At 62.1% G+C, this 18,884-nt stretch overlaps 2 protein-coding genes across 5 annotated transcripts; one reads left to right on the top strand and one right to left on the bottom strand.

The window, feature by feature from the left end:
* Positions 1-7,461: 7,461 nt before the first annotated feature.
* LOC118245580 (chloride intracellular channel protein 2-like) lies at positions 7,462-13,262 on the bottom strand. Its single transcript, XM_035541906.2, has 6 exons — positions 13,117-13,262; positions 10,161-10,270; positions 9,833-9,958; positions 9,296-9,402; positions 8,976-9,157; positions 7,462-8,877 (listed from the first exon to the last, which is right to left on the bottom strand). Exons 1-6 carry the CDS (start codon positions 13,162-13,164, stop codon positions 8,716-8,718), a joined length of 735 nt encoding a protein of 244 aa, XP_035397799.1. The 5' UTR covers positions 13,165-13,262; the 3' UTR covers positions 7,462-8,715.
* A 140-nt stretch (positions 13,263-13,402) lies between these two features.
* On the top strand, positions 13,403-18,772 carry LOC118245579 (protein eva-1 homolog C-like). 4 transcript variants are annotated; one of them, XM_050713441.1, is made up of 9 exons: positions 13,403-13,480; positions 13,901-14,757; positions 15,839-16,038; positions 16,828-16,951; positions 17,061-17,213; positions 17,310-17,453; positions 17,560-17,631; positions 17,827-17,916; positions 18,027-18,733. In XM_050713441.1, the coding sequence occupies exons 2-9, from the start codon at positions 14,682-14,684 to the stop codon at positions 18,404-18,406; spliced, it is 1,239 nt and encodes a 412-aa protein (XP_050569398.1). In that variant the 5' UTR covers positions 13,403-13,480; positions 13,901-14,681; the 3' UTR covers positions 18,407-18,733. The 4 variants fall into 4 exon arrangements, with proteins under 4 accessions (XP_050569398.1, XP_035397796.1, XP_035397797.1 ...); XM_035541903.2 differs by lacking the exon at positions 13,403-13,480 and having other exon boundaries at positions 13,582-14,757; positions 18,027-18,772; XM_050713442.1 differs by lacking the exons at positions 13,403-13,480; positions 13,901-14,757 and adding an exon at positions 15,065-15,495 and having other exon boundaries at positions 18,027-18,732.
* The last annotated feature ends 112 nt before the right edge of the window (positions 18,773-18,884 follow it).

The raw sequence follows: 18,884 nt of genomic DNA, 5'->3' as shown, positions 1-18,884 counted from the left end.
GGACCAGGGCAGATGCCTCCTGGGGGAACCACACCGGCTCGCCCTGGGTGTGCCAGCTGTATTTCGACGAGATCTACGATATCTACTGGGCGAGAGTGAGAGCCACGGAGAACGGCAAGCTGTCCCCGTGGGTCTATTCCAGTGAGCTGCAGCCATACAGAGACAGTAAGGACCAGGGAGCACCTTCAACCACATCCCTGCTCTTCCTGGGGGGCTGATGGGCAGAGGGGTCCTTGGAGAGGTGGGAAAAGTGCCTGGGCAGAGGAACAGGGTGGGAGCAAGGAGAAGGGCTCGGTGTAGAGGGAGGGGATGGAGGAGAAGATGCAGTTGAGATGAAAACCCTGGATGGGATGCCCCAGGCCATCAAGAACTTGGGTTTCTGGAGAAGGCATTGAGATGGGGTAGCAAAAAGGATGGGATGTCCCTTCACAACTAAAAGCATCCCTTGTTCATCCCAGCCATAGGTGCAGAGTCACTGGGTGCGGGCGATTTTGTCGCAGCAGATTGGTGAAGGCAGGAGCACCATTCTGTCAGAAAAGCATAATTTCTAGAGACATTTCTAGAGAAATTAACTGTTTTGAAGGTTTGTTTTGCTTCCTCCTCCTTATTTTTTTCTCTCCATACAGCAATTGTGGGCCCCCCCAGGTTGTCCTGGCTGTTGCAGGGCCACATCCTCAGCATCAACGTCACCGCGCCGCTCACTCCGTTCAGAGGCAAGAAGGGCTCCTACAAGCCGGTCAACAAAGTGCTGCTGAAGCTGTGGTACTGGCTGCACCTCTACGACGGGGATGTGCTCACCCAGCAAGTGCGTGGCGGGGTGGGGACACGGGGGAGACAACGGCAAAAGGGCACAGGGTGCGCAGAAGCTTCCCTGGTGCAGCGGGGATGCTCTGGAGCCCGCGTCCCATTGCGCTGGGGTGGTAGCAGCAGGGCGTTGAGCTGGCAGCACCCATCAGGTTGTTCCAGCCCCTGGGTAAGCAGATAAGGGGTGGTTGATGGTTTGCACCCCCAAAATCAGGGCTTGCAGAGCTTGTAGGGCTTGGGACCCCCTTTCCTCTTCTGGCCTGCAGGTGTACTGAAAAACGAACAATTTGGGGATGAAAGCATGGGGGGGTCTGTTGCACAGGCACGCTCGGTGCCTCGGCCACGCACCCCCTCTGCTTGCAGGTGCCCTGCAGGCGGAGCATGAGGGGAGCACCGTGCACCTTCAGGCACCTGAAGCCGAGCACTCGGTACTGCGTCCGCACGGTGGCAGTGGGCATGGCCCCCGGGCGGAGTCGGGAGGCTGAGCAATGCCTGGTGACCCCGGCAGCTCCTGCAGGTGAGAGCTCGCTGCGTCCTCCTCACAGCCCACCTGCATCGCGGGCACGCGGCAGGGTGCGGGTCGCACACCCTGGGCTGATCTGCTCAGGGCTGGACCCATCTCGGGGGGATGCTGCCTGTCGTGGGAGCTGCTGGGGATGCCAGCCGGTGTCCCTCCACCCCTCAACCCATGGGGACTGTCCCAGCAGGCTTCCCCTGGGTCCTCCTCGCCGCGCTGAATGCCACCTTCCTGCTGCTGAGCGTGGCCGGACTCTGCCTGGTCCATCTGTACATCTTCCCGAAGCCCTCGGAGATGCGCCTCCCGAAAACACTCGTGAGTGACGGCCGCGCATGCACCACGGGGATCCCAGCATCTCCTTCCCTCCACCCCTCTGGGCGTCCTAGGGCTCCCAAGCCTTGCTGCATGGGAGCAGACGCTGGTGGGTCATGCTGGGGCAGGGGTCCTGAGCAGGCTGGGAGTAGGAGCCCTCTGCCTGGGGTCCCTTGGCGTTGCTCGGTTGCACCAGCTTGAAGAGGGGAAGAGAAGAGTGGGGGTGCTGTCCTCGGGAGGTCTTTGCAACGCAGCCCCTTGCTGCATCAACAGGCAGCTCTGCCCTTGGAGCAGCACCAGGGCAAAGCCTGGAGAGGCTTCCAGGGCGGCAGTGCTGCTGGGCTCACCCAAGTATTCTCAGCCAGCAGAATGGGGCCGTAAATCTCCGTTTCCTACGGGAGAAGCCCTATGGAAACACTCACCAGGACAGCCCGCCTCCCCAGATCCTATTTCCCCTCTGCACTCCCATTTCCCAGTGCTGGGGGTGGCACCTCTGGGGACACAAGTGACCTGCCAGGCTAAGAAGTCCCCCGTACATCATGCAGAGGCGGCAGCCAGCTGCTCCACCTGGGTGCCAGCGGCTGGCTTCTGCATGGGGCTCGCTTGTGCAGACAATGGGTCGTGCAGCACCGGTGTCCATCACCGTCGGGATTTTGGCAAGCCAGGACTGACCGCTTTTGCTGCTTGCTTCCCACCAGGCCCCTCTGGACGGGAGCAGCGGGGTGCCCACCCTCGCGCTGCAGGAGGACGCGCTCGCCCTCCTGCTGCCAGCTGGCAAGGAGCCGGCAGCGCCTGGAGCCCCGCTGCAGCCCAGGGCGAGGCGTCCCCAGGAGACGAGTGGTTACTGCCCCAACGGGTTTGGGACGGACCGCCCCGAGGAATGGGACGCATCCTGCACCCACAGCCAGCCCGGGCAGGCGCTGGGCACCTGGGCATCATTGCGGCTGGTGGAGGAGGAGGAGGAACATGATGGGGATGCTGCGACAGCTTCCACTGACAGCAGCACAGGAGATGGGGACTATGGGACATCCGAGACGTGGCTCCCCCTGCACCTCCAGCTTTATTCCAAGTGCCCGTGGCCAGCTCCAGGAGTGGGTGTCAGCCTTCCTCCCTCCCTGCAAACCATCAGCTTCAGCCCCAGGGAGCTGCGGGAGAGCGAGGCAGGGTGCTGGGTACCGCTCAGCTCCGTGAAGCTGCCGGCCAGAAGGGAGGAGGACGAGGGGCAGCTCCACTGTGCTGTCCACCCCCCGAGGACCGAGCTTCAGCTGGGTGACAGTGCCACGCAGCAGGGTGACACGGGGCGGGCAGCACCAGACTGCCCCTGCCCGGTGCCCCCAGTGCCTCTTGGCACGTCCCGCATGGGCACGCTCCGTGGACGGGTGGCAGCAACATCTTCAGAGCATCCCTCTGTGGTTTTGGGTGCTTCTGGGGCAAAATGTGAGGAATAGGTGCCACAGCTGAACCCCCCCCATACCTTTATCTATTTATCCATCTACAGAAGTGTGTGTGTGTACTAATGCATCTCTCTGTATACACACGCACAAACATCTCTTTCATTAGAGGAGATTTTTTTTAATCTTGTCTGGATAGACTGATTGTGCCCGGTTATTTTTAAATAACACTAATTTATTATGGGAGCTCTCTTCCGCGCTTATTACCTCTGTGCCACAGAGCGAGTGCTGCCAGTCCTGGGGAAGCTGCTGGGAAAACCTGGGGCTTCCCTGGGGGGAATCGCACCTGTGGCTGCTCTGTGCCTTGCTGCAGCATGGGAAAAAAGCCGGTTCTTCAGCAGGATGGCTTTATTATCCCTCCTATCCAGGCTCCTGGACCCATGAGGTTCAGTCTGGATTTGGGAATGGGGGCTCTGCTCCATCCCCACCGGGGCAGGAGGGCTGCTCCAGTGCCCCGTGCTGGGGAGCAAAAGGCCAAGGGGGAGCATCTGGCTCCGGTGGCATCTGGGGGCTTTTTCTTCTGCCGTGTCATGGCCAGCGCTGCTCCCTGGGCTGGGAGCGAAGGGAATGCGGTGGGGGATCTATTGCTCCATCGCTTGTCAATGCAGCATTGGCCAAAGGTCCCAGCGGTGGCATGAGGGGCTGCCCCTCTCTGGGGCTGTCCCCAGAAGGGTGCCCTGGGGTCAGCTGGGATTTTTGTCTGTCCCTGGGGCAGGTGTGTTAGGTGGTGCCTCGCCAGGGCTCCTCTCGGGCTCAGCTGGAACAAGACAGTCTGATTTTCCTTCACTGGTTTCACTTTCTTTTTTCGCTACGACAAAAAACTGGGGGGAGAAACACCTGCTGTCACGCTGGGCTATGTGAAATGGCCTTTTACATTTTCAGGTGTTTAAAAAGCAAACCCAAAAGCCAAGTCAGAAGAATTTCCCCCATCTTCACATCAGGCAGACTTCAGAGGGGTTGAGGTTTTGAGGCAAACACAGGAGTCAAAGTGGTGTAATCTCTAAATCCTCGAGCAAAATGTTCCACACTGGCCTTCCCTCCCTCCCTCACAGTACCCTCTCTTTTTTTTTTTTCTTCCTTTGGAGCTTTTTGGTGCATTTGATCTACAGTTGCCACTGCTCTGCCCAAGCTCACCGCACCCAACCCATGGGGCTGCTTTTGCTGCTCTGCAGCCCCGTGGCCACGGCATCCTGCTGCCAGGTGAACGGCAGCTCCGCGGTGCTTATCTCCTCGAGGAGCTCTGGAGATGCACGCCGTGCTTCTGCTTGGAAACCTCCAGGAGTGGAGACCCTGCCCTGCTTGCAGCTGGCCAGCATCCCAGCTACAGCCCGAAAATCCAGGTCACGTCCGCACGCCGGTGACCTGGAAGTGGTCCTCAGCGCCGAGCACCGTGCCAGCCAGCCCGTGCTGGGCTGCTGTGCTGGGAGGTGGTGGGACCACGCTGGGCTGGTGGGTGCTGGGCTCGCTCCGGGAGGCAGCAGGTGCTTTTCTAGCAGCCTGCCAGCTCTCACAGCACGGAAGACAGGCAGCCCTTTTCTGAGCCCGCGGGTGACTCAGGCGAGGCGCTCGCCGCAGCAGGAGCCACCCAAGCCCAGGGGGCTGAAGCGGCAGAAGAGTCTCTGCGAAACAGAAACGGCGAGAGTGGAAAAAGGCAAAGCGCTGGTGACATTTCGCTCTGGCATTTCAGCAGCACGAGTTTCTGAGTGGATGTGAGCTGGGGGGGTTTGCACCATCCAGCAGGTGCGGGGCTATGCAGAGCCACTGTGAGAAAGCGCGGGGCCGCGCACCCACATGCACCGGTGGAGACCTGGTGCTGCCACACACAGCTTGGTCTGCCTGCCCAGAGGCTCTGCTCCGTCTGTGCAGGCGTTAAAGCGTTTTGCAGGATGGGGCCGTGCAGGGGCAGGCCCCTCACCCGCGCAGCATCCCATCCCTCCATCCCTGCTGCAGGCGTGAGCTGAGCCTGGCTCCTGCCCCACGCCGCAGCCCAGAACCAGCAGAGGAGGAGATGGGTCCCGAGACACCCAGGGCACCCCTCGGCATTGTGCCTGCGGGTATTTGCTGCTGAAGTCTGCAAAATCTCTGACTCACCCCCCTCGACAGGCCTGCTCCCCGTGCCGTTGGTGTTTTGAACTTCTGCTGGTGCCAGATCAAAGCGATGAGGGGGATGCAGCTGGGAACGGCTCTTTATTAGAAGCAGCCCGTTAAGGGCTATCAAGAGGGTATTTCTTATTACTAATTCTCAGAGAGCTGAGCTGCCAGCTACAGAAATATTGGAGAGGGGAATTTTTCTGTGCGGGGGCTAGCGGGGCTTTTGCAGCTGCCGCATGGGAAATCCGGCACTTAACAAACCCGAGGGAGACGGCAGCTCCTGAAATGACAGAGCCGAATTCAGCTCTAGCATTTTGTCGGCTGCCGGGGCCCAGGAAGAGCCCTGCCTGGCGTTGGACGAGGCAGGAGGCAGTAGATGCAAGGGGCTGGGGCTGGAGACCGTGCGGTGTGGGCTGCCAAAAGTGGGTTTTGGAGCAGGCTGCAGGAGGCATGAGCCTCCTGCACTTCTCATTCCGGACCGTGCGGCTTCTCCATGGGCAGCTCCACCGCGGGACCCGAGTGCGGGTGCCCAGACCACGCCGGGGCCAAGCCCTTGGCTGGGAGGTGGCCCCAGGGGTGGCTTCGCTGCAGAGCAGAGCGTTTCCCATTGCATGCACTGGTCTGGGAGTGCCCTCGTCTGGGGACGCGTGGCAAGTGTCTGCAGGGCGCTCGGTTGGCGTCCCGGAGCGAGGTGGCAGGGCTGGGTGTCACCCCTCCGCCTCTGCTCCCCACGGCTCCCCATGCCCCTCGTCCTCCCGGTGCAGGGGCTGGCTGCAGAGTGGTGCAAGCAGCCAGCTTGGTGCCTTCTCACCCCCCCCTTCAGAGACCCATGAAACTCTTCCTCGCTGCTCCCAGGAAGGGTGCCACCAGGAACACGCTGTCACAGCGAAGGTGGCTGGTCTGAGGCCACCAAAGGGCCCTCTGCCAGCTGGATTTCTCTGAGCTGAGCCTTCCACGCAAAGAGATTTAAAGGGAAGCAATCCCAGCTGGCTGATGTTGTGGTAGCTGTTTTCCCAGGAAAACCCCTTTTCATGACCCTGCCGCTGGGACGCTGGCTGCGAGTCCTCCATCCACCAGCTTTCCAGAGAAAAAAGGTGGGTGTTGGAGCTAAAAACATCCAGGCCCCGGCACTGGCCATGCCTTGCATGATGTTCAACCAGGGTCCCTTTGGTTTGCCGTGACATAACAGCCTGGACGTGTGGATCTGTGTGTTTTGTCCAGGTGTTGGCCCCATGTTCTCTTCTCCAAACCCACCGGGGGCACGGGTCACCTCTCCGGCCTTCCCTCCCTCTTCCTTCCCCAGCACAGCCCCGGCAAACAGCAGAGCTCCTGGAAACCCAGCCGTGCATCTATCAAGCGTCCTCACTGACGAGTGACACAGCTGTGGAGGGAGCAGTGACAGTCCCCTCCTGTCACCGGGAGGGGTGGCCGAGCCAGGAGAAGCGACGACGCACCTGGTGCGTGCGTACAGGTCGCAGAGCACCGGGGGAGGCTGGGGGCCATAAAGGAGGACCTCTGCGTGCCCCAAAACTCACAGGCTCCTGGTGACCTGCTCAAGGCTTGCAGCAGGAGACAAGACGACCTCCAGAGGTCCCTTCCAACCTCAGCCACTCTGCCAAGCAGCCTCCCAGAGAAGGGCCGTCGCCTTGCTGCCTTGCTGCCTGGCACTGCTGGGAAGTGAGCGGGCGCGCGGCTCCTCTTGCCACTTGGCTGACTCACGGGGACTTCCAGAGCTTTAGCAACTCCATGACGTGCCTGAGGCCAGGAAAATACCTCCGCAGCCAAGTGCTTGGGCTGGCCGAGCTCCCGGCACCCTGCCCCTGGAGTTGTGCAAGGACACGGGGGCTGGGGGCCATCCTCGTCACCATCTCCCCATTGAACCCAGACCTTGTGCCGACAGGTCTGAGCCTGGCTGACGCTGCAGCGGGCTGGGGGGCTGACAGCGAGCCCCCAGCGGCAGTCCTGGTGCCCAGGAACCTGGTCCGGGCTCTGCCCGCTGCAGAAGCCAGCCATGAGCAGAAAGGAGCCGACGGCAATGGGCAGGGTCAGGGCTCAGGGGCAGCTGGACCCAAGGACAGGGCCGCTGTGGGGTCACTCAGAGGGAGCTGAGGGAGATGCCCTTGTCCAGACAGAGCAGGGCCCCAGCAGCCCAGCAAAGAGAGGTGAGTGCCCGGGGCCTGGCAGGTCCTGGGACCCTGGGACCCCTGCGACCTGCCAAGGGGACATGGAAGCCAGGGGTTGGCCTTGGGGTGGGGGTGATCGTGGCGCTGACAGTGCACGAGCAAGGCGTATTAAAATAAAGTTTATTGCTGTTCTTAGTTACAAAAAAATAACACCCAACAAACAACCTGAAACCCATCAGTTACAAAACCAGTCCCCAAACCCGGTGCTGTGGGAGCAGGCTTGCGAGGACACACCTTTTAGTGCAAAGAGGGAGGTGGCAGTGAGAGCTGGCGGGTGGCTCTGCCGTCGCGGGTCCCTGCGGGACCCTGGCGCTCACTGTACAGTATTTTTTGCTGGCCATGGGGGCTCGAGGGGGCTGGCGGAGTTGGCATGCATGGGCAGAAGCCCTTGGAGGAGGTGGAGGTGTGGGATGGGGAGGCCGGGAGGCTTTGGCACCTGGTGGGAAGGCATAAAAACTGAGCCGGGCTGGCACCAAACCTGCCCAGGTGTCTCCCTGGGTGCTTTGCCAAGCAGCTTTCAGCTGGTGCTGGGTATGGGAACCAGGTGGATGCTCTGCTCCATGCCTCTCCCCAGATCAGGTGGGGAAGTGCTGGTGGGGAGCAGGGAAGGGGCAGCGGACGTGGGGCTGCACATGGCTGCATCTCCTGCGGGGGTCCGTCAGGACCTGTTATCTCACAGGGGCCAGGTGGGAGCTCACAGCCAGCACCGCCTGGCCCCTGCAGGATGTCCCTGATGCCCTGGGGCTGCAGGTCTGTGAGGAGACCCCGCAGAGCCCTCCGTGTGTCCCCGCATCCCTCCTTCCCAGCCACCAGCAGGTCCCCGCACCAGCACACCAAGCGCCATCCCCAGCAGCGACCTGCCCAAACGTCCCCGCGAGGACACGGACGCATGTTGCAAGCTATCGCTGCAGATAAACTGTAGGGGAAGAGCTTTCGGTGTCTTCAGCTGGAGCCTGGATGCCTCGTGGGACAGGCAGCCGGCCCAAGCACGGATGGTGGTGGGACCTTTGGGGCGGTCTCACCTCTTCCAGCGCGGGTGGTGGCGGTGGTGGGACCCGCTGGGAGGTCTCGTCTCCACCACGAAGTCCGGTGCTTGGCTTTTCCCATGATGTGTCATGACACCAGGGTGTTGGGTTTTTCTTTGGAGGGGAGGGAGGGGAGGGACAGTGACACGGTTGCCACTGTGGCCACGCAGCGACCGGTCCATAGGTGCGGTCAGTGCTGGTGGCACGTGGGGGGGTGCAAAGCAAGGCGCTGTTTCCACAGGTTGGGGTCTAGGGATGCCAAACCCCCCTCCAGCCCCTCTCTTGGCCAGGGTTTGGTGGGAGGCGGAGGGACCGGCGGTCCTGCAGCGGGGCTAGGTCATCTTCCTGGCCACGCTGGCGTAGGTGTGAATGATCTCCTCGTCTGCGGGACACGTGTGGCTGAACTCATCGCAGGCGTAGGCGTTGTTGAGGTAGCGCCAGACGCCCGTCATGTCGGCCGGGATCTCGAAGTCGCGGTACTTTTTGGCTGCAATCTGGAGAGGAGGAGGAGGAGGAGGAGGAAGAGGAGGAGGAGGAGGAGGCTGAGACCCTGCTCACAGGGTGTCCCCAGCCCGGCCCTGGGAGCCCCTACCTTGATGATGTGCAGCTTGGGCAGGAGGTTGCAGTCAGCCAGCGTCAGGTGGTCCCCGTCCAGGAATTTCCTCTTGGAGACGGCGATGTCCTCCACGCTGTCCTGGTCGATCTCCTCGGGCAGCGGGTTGTTGAGGTACTGATCCAGCCGATGAAACTCCCGCAGCAGCGCCTTCTCCAGGTCTGGGAGGGCAGGGGGGGGACGTGGCGGCCTCAGCCAGGCGCCAGGTCCCCGCCACCTCCCACACCCTCAGCAGGCTTTGCCCACAGGAGCGAAGCCCTCGGGCTGTGCCCCCCTCCAGCCCCTGCCCACTTTCTTACTGCTGTTTGCTTCTTTGCGCGGGTTCTTGATGTACGCCGAGAACTTGGCGAAGATGTCGCTGCCCACGTCAAAGGACTCCTTGTACTTGGGGCTCAGGTGCGGGTACCTTAAAAGAGACGCTGGTGGCAGCACGGGCAGAGAAGCGGCTGCGTGGCACCCGCGGGTGGCAGCAGCAGGCAGAGGTGTCCCAGGGCGCTGCGCAAGGGCTGACGCATCCGAGGAGGTGGCTGACAAACGCGCCCAGTGCTTCCTCTTTTGTGCAGGGCGTTTGCTTTGGCTACGAGCAGGCAAACGGGGGGGGGTCACCTCCCGTCCCCCTCCCGACACCAGTCGCCGTTGCCAGCTGCAAAACCACCAGCTCCCGGGGAAACCTGCACCATCACCCCCCCCGCTCCAGCTCCAGCCCCATGCAGGGTGAGTGCTGCTTTTCCTCCCATTGTTTTCTGTCCCACGCTGTCACCATCCCCCGCCCCGGCCGCTCTCCTGCCTCGGTTTCCCAACCCGCCCAGCCCGACGCGGCACGGGTCTGCAATTACGTGGGTGGGCCCAGGGTCTGCTCCAGGAACTCCTCGATCTTGATGAAGTCGGTTTTCAGCTCCCTGTTGAACAGCAGGAAGGGTGGGTTGGTGCCTGGCGCTAAATCCTTCAGCTCTTCGGGTTTCCTGGAGCAGAGAAAATAAAGGGGCAAAGCTGGGGTGGGCGCACAGTACTGGGCGCATCCCCACTTGTATTCTAGACGGGGTCTGGGGGCCTGGGAGGTGCCCCCCAACCTTTTGGTGTGCCCTCAGACCTGGGTGCCAATGATGCTCGCACATCTTTGTGCAGGGCTGGAGTGCAGGGACCTGCGTGGAGGTGGCACCTCACCTGGTCATGTCCACCGTGGTGACGTTGAACTTCACCCCCTTGAGCCACAGCACCATGAAGAGGCGCTGGCAGAAGGGGCAGTTCCCGATGTTTTCTCCATCCAGACCAGCCTGCGGGGAAAGCAGAGAGCACCCTCAGGATGGCTGGGGTCGGACCCTTCCCGGAGATCCAAGATAAAGCCAGGAGGAGGAAGAGGAGGAGGAGGAGGAGGATTGATAGTGGATGGGACAGGAAGGGAGGGTCAGCTTGGCCGGGAGGCCAGGCCAGAGAGGGGAAATGTTCTCATGTTTGCCAGGAAAAGCGCAGCTTGTTTTCGTCTGCTGCCTCCTGTGCTGTGCTGAGCCAAGCACGGCTCCCCCAGGCAGGAGGCACAAGCATCGTCCACGTCTCAGGGAGGATATGGGGCTGGGGGAGCACAACAGGGGGCTTCCAGCCCCATCCTTGCCCACGCCGACGTGGATGTGTGTGTGGGATGCTCTGTGACCTGCCGGTCGCCGTGTGCTCTAAGCTCCAGGCTGGAGCCCGCCAGCGGTGGGGACATGGGGACACCGAGTGCCACCGGGGCTCTGCCACCGGGGTCTGCACTACGGCTGTGGGTCTGGGGCTGAGGGGGGAGGCTGGCGGGGCTGCGGAGGACCTGGAGGCACGAAGCAGCGATAGCTCCGGGGCTTTGCACCCAAAGGCAGGGAGGAAGAGGATGCTTCAGGAGCTGAAGATGCAGGGACCTGTGCCCAGTTCCCCTGGTGTGGAGGCAAGTGCTAGGAGACTCCTCTCTGCCTGCGGCCTGCCCAGGAGCCCTCTCGGCCCCTCTGGGAGAGCCAGAGGGGCCTCGGTTGGAGGCCCCCAGCTCCCCCCGTCGGAGGTGGCGAGCTGGCCAAAGCAGGACACCGACGCTCTGAGCAGTCACCTGGAGGCGATGCTCTGCCTTTCTACCACGTCACCACCTCCCAGTCTTTCCAGAATGATAATGGTCTTTAACCGGTGTTTCCTATTCCCAGCTATCGCAAAAGGATGCCCCTAAGAAGAGTGGGATAAGTTTCTCAGTTGCTGTTTCTCATGGGAATCTCTGCATCCTTCTTTCCACGGTGACCCGAGTGTCTCTTTACAAACGTTGTTGCTCCTGAGTAGTGGAAGCTCAGGAGCATCCTGTCAGCCCCTAGAGGACCGCTTGGGAATGGATAAAATTTGGGTCTAGGTATCCTGAGAGGGGCTGGAGGGATAGGAAACAGCTTCCAGGGCTGCCCTGCTCTTGTGCCATTGAGCATCTCCACTCCCTTCCCGACTCCATCCCCAGCAAGCCAACGCCGATGTCATCCCTTGGAGCATCACCAGCACCAACGGCTTGGTGAGGCCACCCTGAAAGGAAAATCAGGATGGCCTCTGCAGGAAATAGAAAACAAACCTAAGCCAGAGCCCATCCTCGGATGCTCAGAGACAAATCTTTATCAAGAGGAAGCTCCACTGGTGCTCGTGGGCACCAGGGAGCGCGGGGGAAGGTTTGGGGAGGCCACGTGTCTTCCCTCCCCAGCGAAAGCCAAGCAGCGAGGAGGGGAAGTCATCGCTCTCTGCTTCCTTCTCCAGCAAGAGCCTCTTCCTCTGCTCAGCACAGGCTCCTGCAGCCCCCCTGACCCCACCCTGACTGACTTTGCTCCCTGTTTCCCCATCCACATGATGCAGGAACCCATCAGGATGATGGATGAACCCCTGCACATGATGGCTGAACTCTTCCAGATGATGGATGAGCCCCTTCAGATGCCAGAGAAACCCCTCCAGATGTCAGAGAAACCGTTCCAGATGATGGAGAAAGCTCTCCAGATGATGAATAAACCCCTCCAGCTGATGGAAAACCCCTCCAAGATGATGGGCAAACCCAGCCCGGGAGGCGCAGCCTCTCAGCCCCAACCCTGAGGCCCCACGCCTGCACGAGGCACCAAAACCCCAACGTTGCTCAGAAGTTCCTGTGGTTTTGCTCTCGGTGAAGCAGCGCGAGGAGGAAGGAGCGCCCCGACCTGTATCACCTCAACGTCCCCCAGACCTGCCCGAAATTCCTCCCCAAAAAAGCTCAGGAGCACCTTGGGGTGGGCTGCAGTCAGACGCCGTTCCCTGAGGGCTCAGAGGGTGATGCGCAGCATCGGTTTGCTGACAGACACACGAGAAGGGTTTTTTGGTGCTAAATTAAGATTTAGGGGAAGTCCTAAGCCGCTGCTTTGTTTTCTGTTTCCCTTCCCTCCAAAAAAAACCCCTCAAACATGCTGCCGCCATCACAGCCACCTCATGCAGCGCTTTGCTCTTCTCCCCAGCCACCGTGGGATGAAAAGCGGTGTGGAAAAGGGAATTTAAGACCTGAATGATTTTCTCTAAGCAAATACACCGCATGGGGCTCAGCCCAAGCTCGGCGCCCAGCAAGCAGTGCTTTGGCAAGGGGATAGGGCAAAGCCTCGGATAACCCTTCCCAGCACTGATTTCCAAGGAGGGGAGCAGAGACCGCGCGGCTGCAGATGTTTGGAACGGGAGTGTCGAAATGTTCCCGAGGAGGCGCTTGAAAAATTGCTCAATGGAAGGAAAAAAAAAAAAAAAAAAAAAAAAGAGCAAAACTCATTTCCAGTGAATAATCCTCAGGGCTGACCTAAGAAGCCGCCCCATCCCGCCCACGCGTGGGCACCCACTCCGTTTCCCAATGCCAGCTTGCAGCAGCTGCTCAAGAAGCTGCCCTGCTGCGTTCCCACCCTCCTGTTGCTTTTCCCAGCCGTGGCTCGTCTTATCGGGGTCCCCGAGCACGCTCGCCCCGCTCCCTTGCTGCCCTTGTGGTTCCCGGGGCGGCAGGGCCACCGCTGGACCACAGCATCCCCCGGGGCCGGGTGCTCCCCGCGCCACCCCGCCAGGTCTCCCGAAGCACGACGACGGCCACCACCTCCTGCCACCCGCCCACAGCACCAGCTGGCCTCGCCGAGCCCACCTTGACGAAGAGCTCGATCTCGGGCTCCTTCGACGGCCGGCTCTCCATCCCGGCGGCGTTGGGAACTTGTTGGGGGACCCGCTCACTGCCGCGCTGAGTTTCGCCCGTCCTCTGCGGCGCGCAGCTGCAGCACCTCGCGCCGGGCTGGGGCCGGGGCTGGGGCTCGCCCTTTCCTTCCCTTTTTGAAGCGGGGAGGAGCGATGGGGTGCAGGCAAGGAGGGGGAAGCTGCGGGGCCTCCCAGCTGTGACTCAGCACGGGTCTATCTGGATGCGCTGACGGGTCCCCGGCCAGGCTATCGCACCCGCCCAGGCGCCTCCAAGCAGCCCGGTGGCTGCTGCCGTCAGCTCCCTGATGGGAGACGGGGTTTGTTGTTGTTTTGTTTTGGGTTGCTTTTTTTTTTTTTTTTTTTTGCACAGGAAGCGTCTGCATCTACCCCTTCGCCATCCTCCCAGCCCCTTTCCCCGTTACTCCCTCTGTCCGAGCATCTCGCCGCTGCCCCGCGGGACCCCATTAATTCGGGATGCAGGCACAATGCCAGGATGCCCACCCCGCTGCGAGGACGTGGGGCTGAGCAAGGCGAGGCTCTGGGGAAGCCCGGAGGGCAAGCGGCACGGCCTGGCTGCTTGCCACCGCCTCCTCGCAGCCAGCCCCTTGCAGAAAGGCATTGCAAAACGTCCAAGGAGGGAAAGCAAAAGGGGACGGAGCACATCGGGGCGCGGTGATGGGAAGGGGGGGGGTGTCTGACATCCAGGGCCCCGTTCCTGGAATTTGGCTGTTTCACAGGAAAGATGACTGCCCTGATTTCCTCCCCAGGATGGGAGGGAAGCGCTCGCCGTCGGATGGGGCTGGCCGCCGGCCCGGAGCAGGCAGGCTTCCCGGCACCCACAGGCTCCGCTCCTCTCCCGAGCTGCCGGCTTGGGCGAGCCCCGGCTTGTGCTGTGGTACCACACAGTCAATACCGAGCTTTGAGTTAGAAAGTTGTATTTTTTTCATTTTTGTCACTTTGCATAAAATGGTTGTTTTTTTTTTTCCTTTTTTCTTTTTTGTCACACCCCCAATTGCTTGAACCAGCCCCGCTCCAGCTCGGATAAGCCCAGACCTTCCTGCAATTAATCTGAGGCTGGCAAACGAGGAGACGGCTCTGCTGCTGCCACGCACGGAGCAGGGCTCGGTGTCCGTGGGTATTGGCAGGCACAGGAGGCAGTGCCGGCAGCCCTTCCCTTCCTCCCCCGGCGCTGAATGACCGGACATGTGCCGAGATGGAGATTAGGGCACACGTGCATCCGGGTGGTCGCCTGCATCCCCCCTGGGGAGAGCAGGGGGCAGGCTGGGGACCCAGCTGAGCCCCCTCGACCTGCTCAGCTGCCGAGCACCTGCTCGGCCATACAGAGCCTTCGAAACTGTGTCCCCTCCTCCCGGTCCCCATGCAGCCCCAGCTGTCCGAAGCGGCCCCGGTCCCTCCGCAGGGCACAGAAGGAGCCATTGTCACCGCCGTGCCAGCCCCCGCCCCGGCGCCAGCTGCCGCGGGGACCAGTGGGCAGTGGCAGAGCGGGGTGGTGGCACCATGGTGGCCACGGTCGTGGTGGCCCTGGTCCTCCTCTGCTTGTCTGCAGGGATGGAGGCCAGCCCGGAGCTCGGCGGTGAGTGGCGCACGGGGGACAAGGGACATCGGGGACCACGTGTGCTGGGGCACAAGCAAGGTTTGGGTGGGGGGGAGTTGCGGGGTGCACGGTTTCAGGGCACACCAAGGGCAAGACCCCACGGGAGATGTGCTAGGAAAGGCCCCGCACCCACCCAGCCTGCCCCAGCACCCAGAAAGGTGCCCCAGAGCGTGGCGGGGAGGATGTGATTTCATCTGGGCAGAGCCAACTGCACGACCGCAGCAATGGGGACTGAGTCAGCGGCAGCGGCAGGCGAGGATAATCACTCACAAAATCTGACGGCAGCCTCCTCGCTGCCATTTCGCCCCAAAAACAGCGTCTGAGCAAGCGTGTGGCAGTGCCGGGTGGAGGCGGCGCGGTTCCTCCGTCACCGGGGGAGCCTCAGCTTTGAAGCACAAAGCCCCTGCCACGTCCCTGCTGTCCCCCTTGGACGGGGGTGGCTCCATAGACCTGTGGCCACAGGGGAGGTGAAAGGGACTCTTTGTTCCGTGCCCGGCACTGGTTCGCAGACAGACGGGCAGAGGGACAAGTGCAGGGCTGGGAGCTGAGGCTCCCACCTGTTTGTGTGGGTCTGGGGGCTGCCAGGCTGCTGGCTGTGCCCTGTGTCCCCAGCATTTTGCGTCCTGCGTCCCTCAGCATCCTGCATCCTCCCTGGCACGTGGCGTCCTGCCCTGTCCCCACTTCCAAACCTCCAAATAACAGGGGGAAAATAACAGGGTAAGTGGTTTGGGACACGGAGTAGGTAGGATTAAGAGAGAGAAACACCCCCTGCTGGGAATCTGAGGAGAGAAGGACTCCGAAAGGATGTGGGCTAGGAAAGGCTCGCACTGATGTGGGGGGCTCTCCTCATCTCCGGTGACCCTCTGTTAGTGATCATCTCCTCCTGGGGGTCATCTCTGGGTGGTCATCTCTGGGTGGTCATCTCTGGTGATCATTTCTGGTGATCATCTCTACGCGATCATCTCTTGGAGGCCATCTGCTGATGGTCATCTCTGCTCGCCATCTCTGGGTGACCATCTCCGGTGATCACCTCCGTCTCCTCCCCGCTCCCCACAACCAGGGTACCTGCGCAAGGTGCTGAGGAACCACACCATCCACACGTGTGACGGGGAGCAGCTCCTCATCCTCTGCCCTCGCAAGACCACCATCAGCATCCTGGGCGCCTTCTACGGGCGCCGCGTGCCCAGCCCCAACCTCTGCCCCAGCCCGGGCGATGCGTCCCAGGAGAGCACCGAGTGCATGTCCCCCACGGCCCACCTGGTAAGGGCAGCGCGGGGAACCCTTGGGGCCCTTTTCCTGGGGCATTTTTGGGAGATCGGGGCGAGGGGGTGGCACCTCCGGCGCTGGGTCCCGGCGAGAGCAGCCTAGGGGGAGGCCCTGCTGCAGCGCAGCCAGCAGCAAAGGCCGATGTCCCCGGGATGTCCCCGGGATGTCCCCTGCCCTCCGGACCAGCGGGGACTCCAGCGGGGCAGGGTGCGGCGTGCAGCCTCGTCCCCACCTCGTGGCCGGGAGCGCGCATTGCACGGGGCCGTGCTGAGGGGGGGGGGACCGGGGGGGCTGCAAGGGCGCTGCTGCACGGAGCTGTGCGGCTCTGCGTGAAGCTGCGGGAGTGCACACGCCTGCAGGTGCTGCACGGAGCCCCGCGAGTGCCCGCTTGCAGCGCTGCGTCGGTGTGCGCACCTGCACGCAGCCGGGTCAGCGTGCATGGGTGCTGTGCCAGCGCGCACACCTGCACGAGCGCAGTGTGCACGCCCGTGTGAGCGTTGCACGGAGCTGTGTCGCTCCGCACACCTGCACAGGTGTTGCACACACACATTTCGTGCTGCGGTGCTGTGCTGCCCGCACAGGTACCGCTCGCAGCTGCGTGGGCACAGGGAAGCAGCCACCAAAGCCACCCACGAGGCCAAGTGACCGCGGCGGGGGTGCCAGCAGCCACAGGACGCCTCTTGTGGGGTGAAGGCCTGGCCCCGAGCCCAGCAACAGCACCGAGGTGAGATCAGCCTGGGGTCTCACTGCCGGTGCTCACGTCTGTCCTGTTCTGCCCCGCAGAAGCTGCTGGCCGAGTGTCAGGACCAGCAGTGGTGCCAGTTCTCAGTGCACAGCCAAGTCTTCGGGCCAGACCCGTGCCCCGGGACACACAAGTACCTCATCGCGTCCTACAAGTGCCGGCCAGGTGGGCAGCACCACGGGGGCACCTCTCGAACCCATGGCTGGGTAAGAGGAGGGGGTTTGGGGTGATTTGGGCTGTGTTGGGACACCCTGCGGTGTCACCCCACCCCCAGACAACCATCGGGTCAAGACGGTGTGCGAGAACAACGTGCTGAGGCTGCAATGCCGGCCAAAATCCGTCCTGGCCATTTACTCCGCGCATTATGGACGATTCCTGCGGGGCAAGCCTGAGTGCGATGCCCCAAACGCCGGGGGACCCCATATCGGTACGGGGGGGACATGGTTTGAGCCCAAATTACATCTGGGAATAGTGCAGGAGCTCTGTGCTGATGGCCAGAGGTCCACACCGCGTGTCTCTGCAGAGTGCCTGGCTCCGGACGCCTTGAGGAGGGTCTCCAAGAAGTGTCACCGCAAGGGAAACTGCACCGTGGCTGCTGACTGGGCCACCTTCGGGGACCCGTGCCTGCCTGGCACGAAGAAGCAGCTGCGGGTCTCCTACACCTGCGGTGAGAGCAGGACCAGGAGCTGGCCGTGGGTCTGGGGACGCAGCCCCCGGGGACAAGCAGGGTGGTGATGCTCAGAGCGGCGTGTGTCGCGTGTGTCTCGTTGCAGTGCCCAAGCAGCTGCTGGAGGAGGCAGGCCCCGACACCTCGGATCCCTTCGTGCTCTCGGACTACATGCATGGTAATTCGGGGAGGGGTGAGAGACCAGCTCGTGCTCCCCCATGGATGAAGGACCCCATAGGTCCCCGTCTCCAAGCAAAGAGGCTGGGGAGATGCTTTCTGCTGGGGGGAGGAGGAGGTCTCGCAGAGGAGCACCCCGAGGGCAGAGGGGAGGAGGCCGGGGGCTGGCCCCTCACATCCCCCTTGTTCACTGCAGGTGGCTGGTACAAAGGGCCCAGGTTCTCCAGGCTCCGGGAAGACAGGATGATTTTTACTAGCTCCCTGACAGCTTTTGCCCAGCTCTGGGGTACGTGGCCCCCACGTGCCAGGGTGGGGGGGTCTCCAGGCCCAGGTACCCTGCATGCTGCGGCGGGGGTTTGCACCGCGGTGCCTCTCTTTGCTCTTCTCTCCCACCAGACGTCCCGGAAAAAGTCGGCCTCTACTTCCTTTGCGGGGTCTCGGCAGGCCTCGCGCTGCTGCTGTGCATCATCAGCCCCAAGGCAGCCTTCCTCCGAGAGGCCAGGGAGGCTCTGCAGGGCCCGGGCAGCAGCTCGGAGCCAAGCCGCACCAAGCTGCGGGACGAGCAGGACGAGGACCTTCCCGACGACAGCTCCTCCGACTCCTCCTTCCGCCGCCTCACCCGCACCTACCGCGCCACCGACAGCATCTTCAGCCCTGAGCTGACGGCAGCCATGGAAGGGGCGGCCGAGCAGCAGGGCTGCGGCGGGGAGGAGATCTGGATGCCCAAGGAGTCCAGCCCGTACGCCATCCAGAAGATCAAATCGGCCACCAAGTGAGGAGGGACGAGGGGCCACCACCATTCACTCCTCATCTTACTCTGTGCCTCCCTTCGTGCTTCACATGCCAGCAGGCGACCTGTGCTTTCCAGGGAATGAGCTTGCTCTTTCTAGTGAATAAAAGCAAAAGCTCATGGTTCAGGAAACGAAGCTGCTGAGCCCCAGCTCCTGCCAGCCCCATCCCCAAGGGACTTCAGCCCGCAGGCCGGTTCCCACATCCCCAAAAGGGACTGCAGGGGATAGAGGCGTGGTGGTGCCTCCAACCACCTGCATTGTGTCACCACCAACTTTCATCCCCCTTTAGCCACAATGTCCCTCCCCTGCAATTAACGGTGAAAAGAGAGGCGGAATTAAACGCTGAAACTCAGCCCTGCCTGCGCTGCTCAGCTCCATGCCCCCCGCTGCTGCTCCTGGCGCTGGGCCATGAGGAGCAACGAGTCGGGCCTATTATAGTCTGGAAAAGGAAAGCTTTCAGCCT

The sequence above is a fragment of the Cygnus atratus genome, chromosome 13 (genome assembly GCF_013377495.2).
Source record: "Cygnus atratus isolate AKBS03 ecotype Queensland, Australia chromosome 13, CAtr_DNAZoo_HiC_assembly, whole genome shotgun sequence".
Lineage (NCBI taxonomy): Eukaryota > Metazoa > Chordata > Aves > Anseriformes > Anatidae > Cygnus > Cygnus atratus.
This window is presented reverse-complemented; position numbering and strand designations above follow the sequence as displayed.